Source organism: Syngnathus leptorhynchus, chromosome 11 (genome assembly GCF_054491065.1).
Source record: "Syngnathus leptorhynchus isolate UIUO chromosome 11, UIUO_Slep, whole genome shotgun sequence".
In the NCBI taxonomy this organism is placed as follows: domain Eukaryota; kingdom Metazoa; phylum Chordata; class Actinopteri; order Syngnathiformes; family Syngnathidae; genus Syngnathus; species Syngnathus leptorhynchus.
This window is the reverse complement of record NC_141205.1, coordinates 6,069,978-6,089,802: the sequence shown is the minus strand read 5'-3', so window position 1 is coordinate 6,089,802 and position 19,825 is coordinate 6,069,978. Positions and strand designations below refer to the sequence as shown.

The 19,825-nt window shown below is 44.8% G+C and overlaps 1 protein-coding gene and 1 long non-coding RNA gene across 2 annotated transcripts; both read left to right on the top strand.

Moving 5' to 3' along the window:
• Positions 1–186: 186 nt before the first annotated feature.
• Positions 187–840, top strand: LOC147049100 (uncharacterized). Its single transcript, XR_015067585.1, has 3 exons — positions 187–357; positions 476–546; positions 673–840. It is a non-coding gene; the product is annotated as an uncharacterized LOC147049100 (long non-coding RNA).
• A 261-nt stretch (positions 841–1,101) lies between these two features.
• Positions 1,102–9,963, top strand: dyrk3 (dual specificity tyrosine phosphorylation regulated kinase 3). Its single transcript, XM_085924281.1, has 6 exons — positions 1,102–1,937; positions 3,669–3,778; positions 6,435–6,640; positions 6,734–7,037; positions 7,156–7,572; positions 7,656–9,963. The coding sequence occupies exons 1-6, from the start codon at positions 1,895–1,897 to the stop codon at positions 8,388–8,390; spliced, it is 1,815 nt and encodes a 604-aa protein (XP_085780407.1). The 5' UTR covers positions 1,102–1,894; the 3' UTR covers positions 8,391–9,963.
• The last annotated feature ends 9,862 nt before the right edge of the window (positions 9,964–19,825 follow it).

Below are 19,825 nucleotides of genomic sequence, written 5' to 3'. Positions count from 1 at the left end.
CTCCGTCTATTCCGGACTAACCCATGATTAATCAGTTCATCATTTCTTTGTATTCATCATTTCAAATTATGTCACCAATTGTGTAACAAAGCCACTCAATGATGATGCGGCCTGTGATCCTTGCAATGCCGTGCAAAGTCAATGCGGACCACCAGACAGAGACGGACAGACGGGGACAGAGGGATACTTTCATTTTAGTGGGGAAAATGGACTAAAGTGAGAAGCAAGTAAGGAGAGAAGAAACAAACTCCAGGGAATAAACTGAATGCTCTCAAAGCAATTGCAAACATTAGACGGTACGGGGCATGCAGGGAACAGACCGACAAGTCTTATGAGGATTGGAAACTGACTGTACAGGTGATACCAGAAGTTTTTTTTTACTGCATGCGTTCTTGTGGTTGACACTGACAGTGGTGTACTGTAGAGCTCTATTGCATCATAGTAAAAACTGTTTCGAATGTCATCTGCCATGCAGGTGGCGCAGTGCTGCAAACTACAACCTTTAATCATGAAATAACAATCCAAATTTGATTTGGATCCATTCGTGTAGGTGGCACTCATGTTGTGATAGGACACCATTATTATTTTATGTATTCAGTTGATGCATTGGAGTTCTAAAAGTGTGCTAACGCATTTTCTCGATGTTCTCTGCCACTCCTTTAAACACTTCAGGAAAATTTCTTCTGGGATCTTCTGGACATCCATCGTCACAGCCATCTTGATGCCTTCCATATCTCCGAAACAGGTGCCCTGATGTCTACCTTGAGCATGTGAAAGAGAGGAAGCGGGGGAATCACACGGAGCTAGGTAAGTTGGAAGGTTACTCCAACAAGAGGAGGAAAATTGGAAGTTTGTATTTTTCGTATCACCGGTCCTTTTCCATCAAGGCTCGTTTATGAACTAGAAGGTCAGAATCCTATGCATGTATTGGCTTGTGAGTATTATCATTCATTCAATGTTGAACTGCATCTCATCAGTTCATCTAACAAGGCCTAAGCAGCGCTGGCTAAAAAGTTGGGAACTCGATTTAAAATGCTGTGCATCATTCAGCGCCACCAGAGGGCGCGCCTTCCTTATTCTGACCTGGAGTCCCCTCTAAGCCCCTCCCCGTTCCCCGTCCCTCTGCCCTCCCTACTTTCCGCCTGCCTTCTCGCTCACCCCGGGAGTCTCTGAAGACACCCATAGCAACATCGCTGCGTCGAATAAGATAGTCGCACCGTGGAGCGGACGGATTAAACGCCGCTTCTTCGTCGCGCTGACTACAGGTGTTCTGCGGAAAGGCTACACTTGGGTCGTCTGCGGCGTTAGCATGGGGCGAGAGCACCGTTCGCTAGCTTGTTTTGGATAGCCGCCCCGAAGCGAAGCAACCCCCACCTCCCCCTGAAGCCGTCCCGACGGAGTTAGCGTCGCCTTTCGCGAAACAACAAGTCTTTAACGAGAATAAAGACGGGAATGGTGCTCTGGAACTAGTTGTTTGGCATACAGAGAAAGGCGAGGGGCGCACGGAGCACACCGCCGAGCTGTTCCGTTTGGACTTGGAAGTGTTTTTTGAGAGAGGGAGCGGCTCCCCCGACGGACGCGGTTTGTTTTGTGGCTAGCTGGCTAGCGAGCTGAAGGAAGCGACCCCCCCCCCCATCTCCAGCGTCTCCCTGCTGCTACCTCGGCTAACATTAGCAATCCACACAATATAAACACAAGTGTGGGCACACAAAAAAAGCGAAGTGCGGACTAACTTTTAACTCGAAAACTAACTCCGGGCAGTTTGGTGGACTCTTCGCCTGATAAAAGCTTCGATAAAAGTGCCATCAGCTCAGTTGGCCATGTAACTTTTTCTTTACGATTTTCTGGGACTTGTCTTCATTTCGGATGCTGGCATCACAAACTAATTACAACCATGATGATCATAAGCAGAAAGCCAGAGGGCCCAATCGCAACAGGTAACAACTTTGATGTCTGTCTTTTGTCGTGCTTTTGTTTTTGTGTCTTTTTAGCAGGAGGCCCTCGTGGAAGTTTTCACCGTCGGGCCACGCTGTTCATTTGCATAAAATGCCTTGTGATCTAAATGGCTGTGAATTCGCGATTCAGTCACGTTTTACCACTTTATGGTCAAGCAGGCGCCTTTATCGTGGAAACATGAGTCACTCTTTCTTAGAAGTATACCACGAGACTTGCTTCCCCGTGTTTTGGCACAGGCACACATTCCAGGAAACACCGATGATTTTATTTACTTGCACGTTTTTATTTTGCTCCCTGCACGAGGTCATGCATTGGTAGTATTATCAGGAACACGAGTTAGTTTTTATTCTATCACGTTTTGGCTGCATTATGTTTGAACTTTGGCTTTCGCAAAATTGCAGTCATATTTACACTGGTCTTTACAGCTGGAGACAGTCTGTAGTGTTCTGGTTGTAGATTAAGGGTAATAATAGCTTATATTTGGGGTAAGGTGTTTATTTTGGGGAGGAAACCTATGTCTAAACATCATTACATTTAATTTTGCATCATTGCTGTCTAACATGAAACTTGTATCTCAAAAATGTTATTGACTGAATTTCATTTTTATCCCAAAATTGATAACAACTGACTCAATATTTTATTAGACAGCCTTGGTACACGACAGGCATCGGATACTTGTTTGACTTAGTTTTTGTTGCTGTTTTTTTTTCCATGCATATTTTATCATGGGCTCATCTAGCACAGAAACAGGAATTGTTATCCCTTCAGCATCACTGATTGAGGAAATAGCATTTTTATTTTGTTATTTCCCCTTTTAGCAGATTCAGTTTGAATGTGCTGTGCCCCTGCAGAGTGATTAGGACTTTTCAGAAGGCTAATGGGGTTCTGTGCTTGGCTAATATTTTGCACTTGAGACCTGAAGCCTATGTTTGCTGTGCTGCGCACGTCTAATGTGTGGGTATCCGAGCAGCAGGTCTAATCTGTCCCGGTGCAGGTCTGTTGACTTGGGACACAAGCTGTGACACACCTGCCCCGTGCTCAGAACCGCTCTCAAGGGCCACTCGTTGGGAACACCAGTTGTTTGGTTAGCTGGAAGAAAAACACGACTGCAATGTAAATGTTCATCGGCTGGCTCCTTGTGGCGGCAGGACGCTGCCTAACAACCGTCGAGCCCAACAGCCAGCTGACGGCCCTTGCCATCTGAGAAAGCACCTAGGAGCTAGACTCATTAATACGCTCAGCCTGTTATCATCTCAGATGAGGCGACGTGACCCCCACGCACGCCTCGCTATTGAATGAGCCCCTTTTGGGAGCACACCTGACCTGGTAGCAGGCTGGAACGAACAGATGGGCAGATGGAAAGATGCTGTCGTCACACTGGCATCTGTTACCCCCATTAGGCCAATAATACCACTTGCAGCGCTTGCAATCTGGGACCCTAAGCCCTCACCTAAGCTGGTCAGGTCGCTGGCATGCTCTTGGGTACAATGTACTGCTCACAATACACGCATCAGGTGGATTGTCGCAGGAACTGTGCTTGCTCCAATTTGTTTTCACAACATTGCAGTCGATTGACAAGATAATCAAGGGGATTTTGCGTCGGCCTTTTTCCGTCGAGATTAGATGCCACGTTTTCATGCATCCTTGACTGACTGCGTTATTGATTGGATGCTTTCCCTTTGGTCACGTTGCCGTGTTTGTTCTCCCTTTAGTGCGTCACGGTGATGGACTTTACGACTCGTACATGAGGACGGACCACATCCTCAAAGAGGACGCAGACACCAACAGTCCTTCTGGCCTGCCCCCCATGCCCAAGCTCGCAGTAAGCAAACACACAAACAACCCGAAGGCAAACAAAGCCCTGTTTCCTGTCTTTGCGTCTCCAGACATCCTGTTCCTCGGAGAGATACAACCCCCCCCCACACACACACACCTTGTTTGTTTCCTGTCATCCCATTAACTTGACTCTGTTTCTCTTATACGGTTGCATGGCAGTGAGATCAGCTCATCCCTTGACTTCCGCCTGTCTCGTGTACTTTTTGTCACTCTGAGGCTTCTATGAGGATTAGCTACCGTAGATGTTTGGAGCCGTTCACAAAAGTCACGGTTCGGTTCGACAAAACGGAAGATGTGGTGTTATGCAAGTATGAAAAGTATAAAAACTGTACCTTCTTATGACATGTTTGGTAGTTAGTGTTTACATTCTGTAGCTTCGCATAAAAACGGTGCAACTCAGCATACAGAACGCGGACATGCGCCATGCAAAAATTGGGTTCGTATTTTTAAACTTGCAAGTTGTTTCTTTAGCCTATTAGCATTTTCACCCAAGTCTCTGTCATAATGACTTTGGCAACAATCATATGATGTTTTGAAACGCGATTGTCCTCTTGAATACATTTAGTATCTATCAAATACGATCAATAATGCCTGTAGATTCAAGTGGGCTACCTAGCTTTATATGCCACCTGAATGGCCCCGTTGGCACAAAATGTGCACATAATGAATGTCTAAAGCCTCTCATGCCAAAAGGGGCAAAATGGTGTGGTTTAAAATCTAAAGATTTATTGGACTTGAAAATGTGACCCACAAACAAAATCACTAATCAACAACCCCCCCCCCCCCCCCCCCCCCCCCCCCCTTCACTGTTGTACTGTGCAGTGTAATCCACCATCAGTGGGCCTGCACAGGGGTTAGAGCATGTTCACTCTACCACCGCCACTCTTCTTCTTTTGTATGTGCTGTCACGCTGGCCGAAGTAATATCCTCAATTGAATGTAGCTGACAGAAGCGCGCCCCAGTTCCGTTTGTTGGAATGCACAGAGCTGCTCGCTTGAAGTAACATAACCACGTTTGTCATTGCTGGACCACAAACAAATTTGCGTGAAATTGTACTTCTTGAGGTTGCTGGTGCTGAAAAACCTTTTGCTTTTGTTTTGTTTCGTATTGAGACAAGTTTTGCGGGTTTGCTGCTTGTGAGGAGTTGTGCAACCGCCAGCACGCGCTTACAGGCATTTCTCTTACAGCGAAGAGATAAGCTCCTCTCCATCTGTCGCACTTTGCGCACGAGGAAGTTTGTTGTCACCCTTGTTCGACAACATTAACCTTTGGCTCACTTGGTGAGTTTTTTTTTTTTTTTTCCCCGAATTGCTCCCAGAGGCCCGTCAGATCAATAGTCAATCACTATTGGCGCGTCACTCACTGATTGTTATGCTCGTACATTATGTGGGTCTCAATCGGTGATATTGGCAGTACAGTTTTGGGAAGAACAGCTGCGGAAGGCCACAGGGTCAGCCATATAAATCAAGATTTTATAGTTGCTCGTATGGAAACGCACCCTGAGTTCTCTTGCTTTGTCGGAATGCTAGATCAGTTCTTTTTATCTTTATGACTTCTTTCTAATTAAAGCGCAAATATCACCCTCCCATTTCATCCAGTGTACATTTCCTGATGGTGCGGCTTTGCATCGAATAAAACCAGGGGTGCAGCACCTTTTCTCTACTAGGAGAGATTTCAGTTGTCACAGGTCATAATTAATGTATTGTTAAGAATTGAACAAACAGACACATTTGTGGGCTTGTCGATCTTGCAAGTTTTGAAATTTGCATGTCAGCTCAGTTTAAATGCATGGAAGCCCAGAGGCTGTCGTGAACCACACCCCTGAACATTTCAAACCAGTTGCGGTGAGGTTGGCCACTGCCATGATAAGTGGAAAACTTGTCTACTAAAATGAGAATAAATAATGGTATATCTTTTAATTAAAAAATGAGTGCATAGCAATGAAATCCGCACATTTAAAACATACAATTAGTTTACACCGACATGATCATTATCAAAATTCTGAACATTCTCCTTATATTCACTGCAAATACATGTTCTGTTCCGATGTAATCGTTAGATATATTTGTGACAAGCAAACAGAAGTTTGATTGTTTTGTCCGGTTTGGGGGGTTCTGGGTTTGACTATCAGACTAGATCTCCATCCGGTTTTATTGGTTTAACCTTCTGCAATGGCAGAGAGTCTTTTGATATTTACATTGGTTGTCAAAATGTAGGCCAGTGTGTCGAGAAACAAGACTTCAGACTAGTAGTGCGCCAAACAATCGACCGCCAATCATGATTAGCCGATTTACGTGGAAAAGTATGTGACGAATCAAAGCCTTTGATGAAAGATCACACAAACTGATCAGATGTCGCTCGTACTTTGCATTCTGCAGCCAATTAGAGGCGTCGCCTTTCCTTCACAATGGATTCCTGCTAAATTGATATCATCAACATTTCTGTGTAGGCCTACCCGACGTCAGCTTCTGAGTGTTAGCTCATCCCAAGAAGCCGAATCATGGCTCCATTTCCAGTGTAGCCATATTTCCTTTGGCGTTTCTAATTCTGAAAGTTTTGTTGTAGAGTGGCACAATTTCATGTGCAGTCATTGTTTCAAACCTGTTCGGTCCATCTGATTGGCTCTTCTTCCTCCTCTTCAGGCAGTCAGTAACAAGGGTGTGATGAGGGATCAGATAACTGTACGAGGTGGCCAGCTGAAGGTCAAGTATCTGTACGAGGACTCGGCTAACAATCGCAAGATCAGTGCCATTACCACGGTTGCACCTCCAAACAACGGGACCAGCGGTCAAGCGGCCAATAAGCCGGCACCACCCACCACCTTGTCCAAGGACCACAGCGGTGACAGGTGGGAAAGATAGATTTTTAATCAAGTGTAACATTTTGACGAACACGGAAGGGTATTTACTCACCACCTGGAGTCTGCTCTCGTTTATCACAGCTCCGATGCCAATAAGGGCTCCAATGACAACTCTGGCTCTCAAGTGGTTGCCAATGGAGGGAACACTACCAAGCTGTGTGGCCCCCTCACACCAGAACAGGCCGTGAGACTCTACCGGTCTCAACTGACCACCCTTGAGCAGACTGAGATCCACTCCTACTCGGACATCTACTTTGTGGGACCCAACGCCAAGAAGAGATCCGCCGTCGCCGGCGGCAGCAACAATTGCGGATATGACGACGAGCAAGGCGGTTACATCAACGTCCCCCATGACCACCTGGCTTACCGCTATGAGTTTCTCAAGGTAAGGCAGAGGAGATGCTCAAAAGCATATATTTGCACACTTGTAGGCAATGTGTCAGATCTTCACAGCCTTGAGTGAATCTTGCCTTATTCATCTGCCTCCCTTTTGGTGTCCTCAGATTATTGGCAAGGGCAGCTTCGGTCAGGTGGCCAAAGTCTACGATCACAAACTGCAGCAGCACCTGGCTCTGAAGATGGTCCGCAATGAGAAGCGTTTCCACCGCCAGGCGCAGGAGGAGATCCGCATCCTGGAGCACCTGCGGAAGCAGGACCGCAGCGGCACAATGAACGTGGTGCACATGCTGGAACATTTCACCTTCCGCAACCACATTTGTATGACCTTCGAGTTGCTCAGTATGAACCTCTACGAGCTGATCAAGCGCAACAAGTTCCAGGGCTTCAGCTTGCCCCTGGTCAGGAAGTTTGCTCACTCCATCCTGCAGTGCCTGGAAGCCCTGAGTAGGCTCCGAATCATCCACTGTGACCTCAAGCCCGAGAACATTTTGCTCAAGCAGCAGGGACGCAGCGGCATCAAGGTATTCAAGCGCACCTGCTCCCAGAGGCCCGCCGGCGACTTCTTTCTCTAAGTTGCTCACCGTCTTGTTTCCTCTCCCACCAGGTGATTGACTTTGGCTCCAGCTGCTTTGAGCACCAGCGCGTTTACACATACATCCAGTCTCGCTTCTACCGAGCCCCCGAGGTGATCTTTGGGGCTCGCTACGGCCTACCTATCGACATGTGGAGTTTCGGCTGCATCCTAGCCGAGCTGCTGACGGGCTACCCGCTTTTCCCCGGAGAGGACGAAGGTGACCAATTGGCCTGTGTCATGGAGCTGCTGGGCATGCCTCCTCAGAAAGTTTTGGATCAGGCCAAAAGAGTAAAGACCTTCATCAACTCCAAGGGCCACCCCCGCTACTGCGGATCCAACACCTTGCCCACGGGCGCCACCGTGCTGACGGCGTCTCGCTCCCGCCGCGGTAAGTTGAGAGGCCCTCCGGCTAGCAAAGAATGGAGCGCTGCGCTCAAAGGTTGCGAGGATGCCACCTTTATTGACTTCATCAAGAAGTGTTTGGACTGGGACCCGTCATCTCGGCTGACTCCCAGCCAGGCCCTGAGACACCCTTGGCTCTATCGGCGGCTGCCCAAATCGCTGCCCGCGGCTGATCGGAGCCAAGGGGCCCCCGCCAAGCGCCTCCCCGGGGATCACCACAGCACATCCTTCCCCTCCATCACAGCCAAGGGGGGATCAGGCCTGGGCACCGCCGCTGCTAACAACAAACTGAGAAGCAACATGTTGGGGGATTCCGGCGAGGCCATACCTATTCGCACAGTCCTACCCAAACTCGTCACTTAGAGACAGAGAGAGAGAGCGCCACTCATCTCCTCTCTCCCTCCTCCTCCCCTTCCTCCTCCTCTGCACTTCTCAGGAGGAGTCAGAGCGCAGGAGGAAGTGGAGTCTAGGTTTTAAAATGGTCGCTTGTCCTTTGTTTTTGTTTTTTACTGAGCGGTGTCGACACCCCAGTTTTGGCTTTTTGTTATTAGCTAAGCAAATGAGAGAAGACACAAGATAAAAAAAACAACTCTCATTAAGTTTTTCTACAGAGGATTTCCCCGGGCGGCTGTGCGGTTTCTATACAGTTGTTGATTTAGATCATGCTTTGTACAAAGGTGTGAGTGTTTTTAATGTGAATTTGTTCCCACGTGAGTGTTTTTAGTTGCCTCACTCTTGATTATCAAACGCTCTGAGGAGTTAAAAGGGCTACAAACTCGCCACTTAGCTCACGAGCAGACTAAGCTTTACTCAGTCAACAGTTGCAGTCCAAATGAGCACAGACACATTCAGGCAACACTTTGGCACACTTTGACGACAGCATCATGTAGTTTCTGCAATAATCTTCCACCTCTTCTCATCGACCTCTATACCTAATCCCGGTGCTAGGCAATATGTGACATTAGTGTGTGCGTGAACACGTCGGCTTGGCGGTGCTTCTGCGGGAGACATGAAGAGCGATCGACGTATGGTTAAAGTCCCCTCGTCCTGAAGGTTGAAGATGAAGTGTCATGGTCTCACTTTGCTTGCTGGCTCCTACCTAGCCTGCCCAAAGCCATATAGTCGTGTTTTAGGACCACTAAAATGCACTTGTTTTTTTTACCTGTGTAATGACAGCTCATGTCTCCCTACAGGGGAGGGTGGAATACCGTTTAAAAGAAAAAAAAACAAGCTTAATGTTACCGAATGTGATCATTATGAGCCATTTTCTTTCTCTTGAGAAGGGTTAGTAGCAAAGATGGCCCTCTGCGGTACCGATTAGAAGGCATGTTTCTCAGGGAGACATACTTGATACATCCCTTAATCCTATATAGCAGGGTTCCCCAACCACTAGACCACGAGCTGGCTGCACAGAGAGACTGAACAAATGAATAATAGATCATCCGACTCATTTATCGTTTTTGGGGGGGGAAAGAGTTCCTCTTTCAAAATGTTGATGGAAAAAAAAAGCCAAATACTGAAAAACGATTTAAAAAAGACTTATCAAAAGTCCTACCTAAGGTGTGATATTATAACTCGCTGATGCAGCATATGTGATGATACAAAAAAAAGAAATTACGCCAAGTTCAGCACAGAGCCTCCCACTAATTACAATTCCATTCTGCCTGACGGAGCATTGTAAATGCAACCATTTGATTTAGTTTATTTGCTTGTCTGTTGAAACATCCACTCGGCAGCGCATTAAAGGTTGGGGAGCGCTGCTACGAAAGCTGCCGATTGCGTACAGTATAGTTGTGTTGCCGTTACGCAGCGGCGGCGCAAATGGGGCCCGGACTGCGTGCTCCACAATCTGACCTAGATTCGCTCCCCCCTCCCCCTTGTTCTCGTACTGTCATCTAGGCCAGGGAACCTTGTCAACCCAATAATACATATATATTGAATTATGGTGCTGTTCAGTCACACACAAATTTACAAAGTAGTCAGGTGCATGTTGTATGGACCACACTGCTCAAAGACTTCTCTATCTCATCCCTTGTTTTCTAAGTAAAACTGTCAGGGATTTCTACTCCATTGTTGTTGATTCTTGTTTGTTTGAATAGAAGTGCTTTCGATTGCGAGTCACTCCCAAAATGTCAAGTGGAAATGAAATCCAAACACGGATTCAGAAGAGAAGACGTATGCTGTCATGTTGTACTCGTGGTGTGCGGTATAGTAGCAGGATGTTTGCTGTTCCAGCATGAGATCACAATCTTAAAAAAAGTTAACTGCTGAGTGATGACCAGAAGAGAAATGTAAAGTAACCAAATGAAGTTGTCATAGTTTTTTTTTTTAAGAAAAATAAATGAAAATGATTATTAACTGAGTGCCAATTGACTGATTTCAATTTCAATAGCTGTATCAAAATTATTCACTGGGCGGCGAGTCAATCACACTTTTGAAATATTAACCGTGTGCAACCTGAACTCCATCAGACAGTTTTGTGGATGCTTGTTGGAAGGGAGATTTAGACCGGTTGTGTCATCATCCAGACATTATCTCTGCTAGTAAGTCGTTATTACATCACTAATTTTCCCCTTAACACCCTCACGTAGGCCCTTTGCTCGTATTCATTTTGGTGTGCTAACAAAACAATGGTGAATATTTTACACTCTGACGCCACTCCAATAGATACACTCAAGTGTTTCTACTAAAACTGTCAGAAACAGACTTCGGAGGGGTGGCATGAGGGCCCGACATCCACAAGTGGGGACCCGTGACTGGTACCGGGATACTTCATCAGAAGGGGCCGGGCCGCACACACCTCCTCCCTGCGATGGCTGGAGGTATCTCAAATGCTCTTTGGTCGAGAGATGTGACCCATTGTCAAAGCACATGCTGACTCAATTAGCCCAAGATTAATGTTTTTGTCATTTGACACCTTGGTTATGAAACAGTTTCCAGCGATGCTCACGGACACCTGAATAAGCTCTCGGGGTGAGATAAGGGGACAGAATCGGTGCCCTTGACTTAGTATGACACATTGTTCAATCCCTAGTCCCTCAATTACCAGTAAGGGATTTTCAACTATCAAATGAACTTGGCGCTTAATTACATCACTATTGTCACATTGAAACAGTACGACAAAAGTGTGACAAAACTCAGTTTGAGCCAAATTAATAGAATGTAATTTTGATTAATATTTGGGGAGGTTAATACATTAGAGAAATGTTTTAGTAACGCTTTAGTGATAATTTGTTTGTATATTTTGTTGATTCGTTATAATTTGAGTACGCTGTTTTGATTGGCTAGTGGGTTTCAACGGATACGGGTGATTCCGAATAAAAGACGCTCCGGAAGTGCGCCCAAGTTCGGGCTTATTGGTTTTTCACCTTGTCTTTATCCGGTGCGTTATGAGATCGACGGTGTTTGATGAAATGAATTGGCCGTGTTATGTTAAACTTTTTTATGTGGTTTATGACTCGGAAAGTCAACTTAAGCGAGCAATCCTGAAACGGAACCGTCAAACTATGGTCGAAAAGCTGCCACGCACGCAATCGCCCGTGGTGGGGAAACGCACATCAAGCAGCGTGAGGCGATCGTGGACACAAATCAACCAAGGCGTTCAAAAGTGAAAGAAAACTAAAGGAAAACTCAACTGGTCCGTGAGTACACCGAAGTAATGCCAGAAATGCATTGGATAAGGATACGAATCAGAAAACCTTGGGCTGCCTGCAAAAAAAGAAATGGTTTAATTAATGAAACAAATGAAAGAAAATATGCTACTACACTCACCATATATTGGAACAAAAATAACCAATACAAATAAGTTGTTGCTTTTGAATTGTGGTTCAAAAGAATTATTTAAAACAAATTCCTAAAACAACCCTGGACAGAAATGATGGTACTGTGGAATTCATGTTGGCCCTGGTGAGTACACAGTCTGTCAACAAATGTGACACAAGTGATGACTCAACGTCATCCACTTCATGTTTCTAAATTACACAGAAAAGCACACGGACTCCACATCAAAATCCCCTGGATATGTTTTCAAAATTATCTTGACGGTATTTGGTAAAGCTGCGCCCGCTATTCTGATAGGTCAAATGCACAGGTCCGATTTTGGTTACGTCTGTGGGTGTACCTGACAATTAACGATAATGAGTCTCATTTTTATTGCCCTTTTAAGTCAGCATGCCATTTGTGCACCATTATTTGACATTTAATAACTGGGCATGTCCTCACCATATGACGTGCGGCTACAACCACAATAATCAAAATGATGAAATAAATACTTCGTCAACAACGCCTGGATATGTTTTGAAATACAAAGGTAAAAATCCATTGTATGCAAAATACCCATTTCTGTTAACTTGGAACAATGAAAAACGTTACCCCGTTAGCTAATGTGAACTAAATAAAAACAAATTTATGACAAAATCAGGAGTCGAAAGAACTGACTGAATCTGTACTTTTACCACTTTACTTTTTTTTCCCCATCACAGGTGCAGAAGCATCCAAGTAAAATTTCCGATGTGCTTGCAAAAAGCTGATGACTAATTGTTGAAAGCTCTTATCGGCGTCACTTCAAACGCGCGACAGCCGAGTTGCGACTTGTCAAACAGGTTTTGTGAATGCCAGTCTCATCTTTACCCGCAGGCGTACAAAGTTTTCGGAATCTACCTATGAGCGACAACCTGCTCATCTTACACACCGTATCCCGTAACATTTGAGTCCTTCGTGTTTTCGCGCAGGCTGTTGTGTCATATGTGCAACAACCAGTTGAGCAACCAACCTTACCTCCATCACAGTTATTGTGGAGGCTGTGTAATCATCCAAACATCATTATCTCAGTAGTTACTACGTCAGTATTTTTCCCCTGACACCACCATATAGGCCCTTTCGTTCATTTTAGTTTCAGTGTGCTAATAAAAGAATGATGAGATTTTCCACTCTGTTGCCACTTCAGTAGGAAAACCTGCACAAGCGGTGTATCGAGAATTCATAAAGACAGCAGTAATCCAGTGACCTCGTTTGATTCATGACTGATGTGGAGGCTAACCTAGCTAAGTAAGAGGCAGGGTACAGCGTCCATCTTGGAGCACATCTCATTTCAGTTGACATTTATGAAAGGTATTGTGACAATTCAATCATTTACTGCTAAGATATTTCATTGTCTAAATGCATATGTGCACGAAGTGTATCCTAGAAAAGAATCCCTCAAATTGTGCAGCCAGTCAACTATTATCTAAAAATACACACAGTTCAGGCTAAAACATCTGGCAGCACTGTTAAGTTGCAGTAAACAGTTTCTGGAAAATCCAAAGAGAATGGAACTATAATTCATGTCGCTGCTTTTCACACTATTTGTTGTGTTTTCCTCAATGCAGGTCTTCCTTCATCATGTCAAAGAAGCTTAGATCAATCCCATTACGCAGCAACCCAGTCACCTTTCTGACCATATGCTTGGAAGCTCACCTGTCGCCATTTGGCATACTGACTTGTGCTTTAATCTCACTGCTGCCATGCTCGCTGGAAAACAAAACAACAAAGTAGCACAAACACATTGGACATGATTTATTCCTAGAGATTGGTTGACTTCCAAATTTAGATTTAAGGCTGTTAGCGAGCAGTGAATCTAGGAGAAATGCTAACGAAGAGAATTGACTCAATAAAGGAAGCAAGAAATGAATAAAATTTCCTGGAACAAGTCTTTAGAATGTAGGTCAGTGCTTCGTAATGGGGTTAGGTCATCAGAGAACGCCTGTTTTGTTACACTGTTTGCATATTATAAAGCATTGATAATCTCATTTGTCTGATGTTCTGGCAATGAGGGCAAGTGGACGAGCTCAACTTCACTTCTATTCTCCCCCCGTTTTCAACTTTAGAAAGCACGCAATGCAGCTACGCCCACGCAACTATAATAAACTCACATAGTCCTGGGTCAGCGAGTGTATACACACAAACACATGAGAGAGACGTACGTGTGGCACTTCGGGCTGTGGACCACAGGGACAGCTGACTCGACCAGTAAATGGACGAAGCGGGGCGTGTTAGCTTGCGTGCATTTAACTCACTACCCCTTTCCCCCCCCCCTAACAAACACACACAAACACACACACACACTTCCAGACACGTCCTCACATGCTCCACAGCAGATTGCAGTCTACTTCTTGGTAGTGCATCACCCAATGACACAGCCGAGCTCACGCCACAGCTGGGCACGTCTTTACAAGTTAAGCCCATCATACACTTTGGCTGTCATGGGACCCATTTGCCCACTCAACCTATCACCGTTTGACTTTCCTCACTGTGTGCAGGTTGGAGAAGGAGCTTTGGACATGTGCGAGTGATTGAGAAGGCGAGCTTATTTACAAGTGATTAAAAAAATACAGCTAGCTTTCTGTTGGCATATTGCATTAGTTGGTCCAGTTATTCCGGTTATTAGTCCCCCAACTGGAATAGACGGTGACTCATTCTCCGTCTTCACGGATGAATCTGTCTGTCTGTCTGTTTTACTATATATAACTCGATATACAGTATATGTGTGCTTGATGTGTTGTGGTTTTATCTTTCTAGTCCTTCTTATAGACCGAAACGGTGGAAGGTCCTCACGGCAACACCCGAAAGAAAGTATGAGGAACATTGCCGGCATGTTGCAACATCAGTTAGCAACCTTAACGGGTATGTCCAGCCACATTTTTTTATTTGTACCAAACTAATAAGTTCTGTGTGGCCTAATTGACATCACAGTTGCCAGATCTTTGGTCACAACCAATCACGTCTCACCAATTTACTAAAGCTGAGCTGTGATTGGTTGTGCAGCCTGATTGTATTGAACACCAATTAATATCAAAATTTGTGGAAGATTATTAGACTAGGTTGCACCAGTGGTGTCCAAGCACAGTTCTGCGGTTTAAGATAATCGCACCTAATACAAGGGTGAAATGTTTTTTGTTCACTTTACCATCAACGTAGCAAAATTTGTGGACAACAAAAAATGCTGTGTTTATTTCTCATGATAAAAAAAACGAGATTGAACAAGGTCAACATTTTGACGACTAGACCGGTGTCCCGTTTTCATTTTTTTTTTATTTATTTATTTTTTTTTTTTATCCCTGTCTCCCTTGGAGCAGCTGCTGGGTGAATTGTTGTGCTGAGAGCTTTTTCCATGTCAGACTTTGGAGGGCTACTTTCCGTCTGCCTGTGACAGGAAATACACTGACCTACTGAGGAGAGAGCCAAAATGAAGATCGTATTTTATATTGTGACCCTCCCGCCAGAGTGCACACACTCCCACGGATTCCTCTGAAGGGGACGCTTGAATATGGCCCACCAGCGCCACATCAATAATTCAGTGATTCTGCTCTATATTTTGTTTTACCGCTGGCTGAACATAAAACATCAGCGTTATATTCGTGAATTAACAGTGTCAACAAATAATAGGATGCTTTGTGACTCACAGTTGTGAAATTCATTTTTTTTTTGGGGGTGGGTTGTAATATTTATACTTTGAGGATTGCTGGTCACATGTTTTGCCCAAGGCAACAACACAATCAAGACTTTGTCATGAAGGCGTACACCAACAACAAGTCCACCATAGAGCAAAGGCCTCGTGAAAGCCATAAATAATTTATGGTTTTCACGAGAAGCCATTTTAACGTAAAAATGTAAGCGGTTAATTGCAGTATGTTAGCTAAGACTTTAATTTGTTATCAAAGAGAGGCAGGTTCTTTCAGGTTCAAAGAAATTCAAATAAATAAAAGACTAAATTAACTGTCAGTGATTCCTCCATTGGGCTGTATTAAAATAACCTTTGTTCATTGCATAATTTTCATGGTGCTTTGAAAAAAATTGATCAGCAAAAAGACCTGCTTAGGGTTAAAAGTCAGTCCTTCACTGATCAATACGTCTGAGACTCAAACTGGAGATTTCATTGCTAATCCCGTCCACGGTGACATGTACATTGGAAACGTGCTGCATGCAGTGTATTTAGAAAACATACATTAAGGGCAGCATACATTAATAATGCCCCACGTGAAATGGCTCGTGATCATTCCTTATACATTAGCACGTGTGCGCCATACGCTTCAAGTGTATATAAGCATTGTTTATTTTTACATGCAACAACAAGCAGTGGTCATTATCTGCGGCGGGTCGTGATCTTGACTTGAGGGCAATGCAGTATGTGTTTAAGGACAAGGCTCCGGGAATGGAAAGCCACACCAGAGGGGCCTGCTAGTGTGTGGGTCATATGTCCGTACAAGGACATAGTCAAGGCAAGAGGGCCTTCATACCAACCCTGTACACACATGTCTGCGAGGGTGTGCGCAACTGTGGCAGCGATGGGAGGGGAGACGGCGGCAGTGCCAGCTGGGAAGCTTAAAAATAGCGCCCAGTACGGGATTGCAACTGCACGGGAATCTAAGAACACATGGCCGCCGGTCCGGTTGTAATTCAGTGCGGATTTCGCCGGGCTAAGTGACGACTGACGAGCCGAGGGAGGGAGGGGCGGAGTGATTAAACAGAGTTGCCTGAGAATGTCTGTTTGTGCTTTGATGGGATTTTGTAAGAAGTCACGGATATGACAGGCAGGGTCGTCTTCAGGTGTCACCCGGGTTAGTAAATAGAATGATACTGCGGTGAGGATGCTGGCTTGATATGGCGGGGCAGTGGGGCACTAGGTTGAGTGTGAGGAAGGTGAAACGTGATGGGGATCAGACTGGTAGGATTAAAGAGCACTGCACTGACCTCGACTCATGCACACACCAGAGGGAAGGGAGGAAGAACCTGCTCAGAACAGAACAGCTGCTCAGTAAGAGAAAAGAGTCAGCGCAATGTGCCCACCCCCGAGTCAATTCAAAATGTAAGCAAGAAAATACATGCACGTGCATTCAGAACTGCCAAACAAAGTATAAAAGTGTTTTCATTCGGAGGATAATCTCACGCACAAAGTGGCTCTTTCACCTCACATAATCTCCGTTTGGATTAAGATGGATTAGTGGATTACAAGGGTCTCCCCATGGGAGAGAGATACAGGCAGACAAGAAAAGAAGATAGCTGGAATGCAAATTCAACGGATCAGAGCTTGGAGGCACTCATTTTTGAATTATGTCCGCTCAAAATAATTATTCATAGCCTAACTAAATGTTGAGTGTTTTTGTCATTTGATCTGTGGATTATTTAGTGCAAGGATTGTCAACCTGTGGTCCGCGGTTCTCTAGTGGTCCGTGAGGATATTGCAGGTGATTTGTGAAATTAGAAATGGAAAATAATTGTCACATTTTTAAAAATAACATGTATTTATTACATCGAATGTTTTTGTTTTCCAGCTCATTTTGTGAATCATTTACCCATCCAAATGATGTCAAATGTATCTGAAATTCCAAAAATAGACATGAGACCGGTGCAAATAAATAGCCTGTATAGGTCGAGCTACCTTCGGTACAAAATAAATGAATATTCCTCCAAAGCAGTGGTCCACGAGTTGCTTCTTGCTTATAAAAGTGGTCTCTTGGACAAAACCAGTTGAAACCCCTTGATTTAGTGATTCTGTAAAAATAACGCTGAGGAAGATCAGTGTTAAATCCGTACAATGCTTTTAAACCCATCCTGTAAATTCCCAGTCTGAATCAGTGTCACTTGGTCATTGGCCATCACGGAAGCCTGCTGCCCGAGATCTTGTGTTGTTTGCGTCAGCTGTACGAGTGGCTAAACACTCGAATGTGTTTGTTTATGAGCGTGCGTCCTCTTTCCGACACTAGGTCAGCGGCCTGAATGAATCATGGGGAGAAACGGCCGCATAACATTGTCGCGTCTGTCTGTGAGGAGAGTCGTCATGGGCCAAAATGTCGATAACTGTAAAGACTCCCTCTGTGTGGGACAAGTGGAGCATGGTCAGCAGAATTCATCCTGCGTTATGAGGCTATGAACCAATGAGAAGAAGAAGTGGGCGTGTGTGAGTGTGTTTGCTAACAGCGTGAAAATGAGGGCAAAAGAAGTAGGCTAAATAATTGTCTTTTGTTATCAAAAGCCCTCTTGTGCTGTTGAGAGCAATATGGGCTACAGGAATGTTCATGTGACTAAAACATGACAGCCACTGCTCACACATACACTAACAAACTCTCGCCCTACTGACCTGATAACAAATGTCGAGCGGTGGCGGGTGGAGTGATGGTTAACTTTTAGAGAGCGTATTGAATTTTCACTTTGTTGTGTGTTCATATATGAACGAGGGATTCCCGTGGCGCGTTGGAGAGATGCTCTTTTTATGGATGACAAAGCTTACATGGAGCTCTTTGTGTCCTTGCATGTGCTGAGTCGGTTGCATTGTGGACGATACTGTCAAAGGTCAACGGGGAAGGTCTTTTCTGTTTGGCTTATGCAGGTGCACATTTGTGTGTGTGGGAGAGAGAACATGCTTTTACTCATGTCACATGGCTTTTAAGAGTACCTCACTATCTGTTTTTGGACAAGTGGTTAGCGTATCCATCTTTCAATTCTGAGTATGAATTTGAATGTTTTACCTGCGCTGGCCCCGGTTTTCTCCTTTTGATCGGTTTTGAAAAGCACGTTGCTAATGTTAAATGAAGACTAAATTGCTGAGAAAGGATTTTATTATTATCTAAGTTGTTAATTGGGGGTTCAACTGATCAGAATAAGCGTAACTAATTCAACTTTGAATAATAGATTTATTATTTCATTCTTTGTTTACTTATTTGTTTTTATTACATTTATTTGTGTGTGTTTGAACGTTTTTTGACCTTGTCGCTGATAAGTGTAAGACAAATAAAGTACAATTAAATTCGGAAAATAATGTGGCCCAACTCCAACTGACTTTTTCAACATGGTTTGACTTTGGAATTTCCGTGTCTGTGTTTGCGGAGTGTTCTGTGGCGGGACTTGCTATTTTCTTTGGGGTGTGTGTCACTGCAATTGTGGAAGCTTTTTGTGTATGTGTACAGTAAATCCTTGCAAGTATCCACCCCTTTACAAAAGCGAGTATGGGCCACAGCTCACATTGCTGGAAAGTTGTGGTCAACTTTTTGTATGATTTCCTACAAAATGTCTTAAGAAAACACACGTCACATTCAAAAGCTCTGACCTTGAATGTGTGTGCAAAAATGAACACAGCGAGAAAAAGGAAAAGAATTTGTTCGCTTTTGAAGAACTGCTAGAAACAACTGAGGTGAATGGAGAGCCAAAAAGGATGTGAATAAACCAACACAGCCGCACCGACTGACATTTAGTTCTACTTTCGTCGAAGGTCGTGAAGACGAAGGCGGCCTTAAATGATCTCACATGTAAATATAGGTTTTTGGTGTTCGACATAGCAATTAGAGAGCGACGGCGGGACAAAGTGGGAGTGAGAGATCATAGCTGAGGGGGGGGGGGGATCATGAGGGGATCTGTGTGCCTGCATGCATCACAGGGGTGAGCCGGTTCAGAAGGTCCCATGTTGGCCAGGGGGGCTCGCAAGTGTTCAGGTGCTAGAATCCCCGGGCAGAGCCAATGCTGACCATGCGTCTATATCAAGAGCTGGCTTGGGTTTCAAGCCCATGCGCTGATGGAGGATCATTCGGAGAAATCGCCTGGAATAACTGCTGCTCCAAATTGGCTCTGGCTAATGAAGAGCGGAAGGTATAGAGAGATGATGGATGTGTGGATCTACCCCCGACCGCCCTTGGAGACTTTCTTCCATGAGGGAGGTTTGCGGAAAGAGAAACGGCTCTCCAAAAGAGAAAATGAAAATGTCAGCATTCCAAAATCCTGCAGCTCTGTGCACAAGCCACACATTCCTGGTCCTTCACTGGACAAACAGT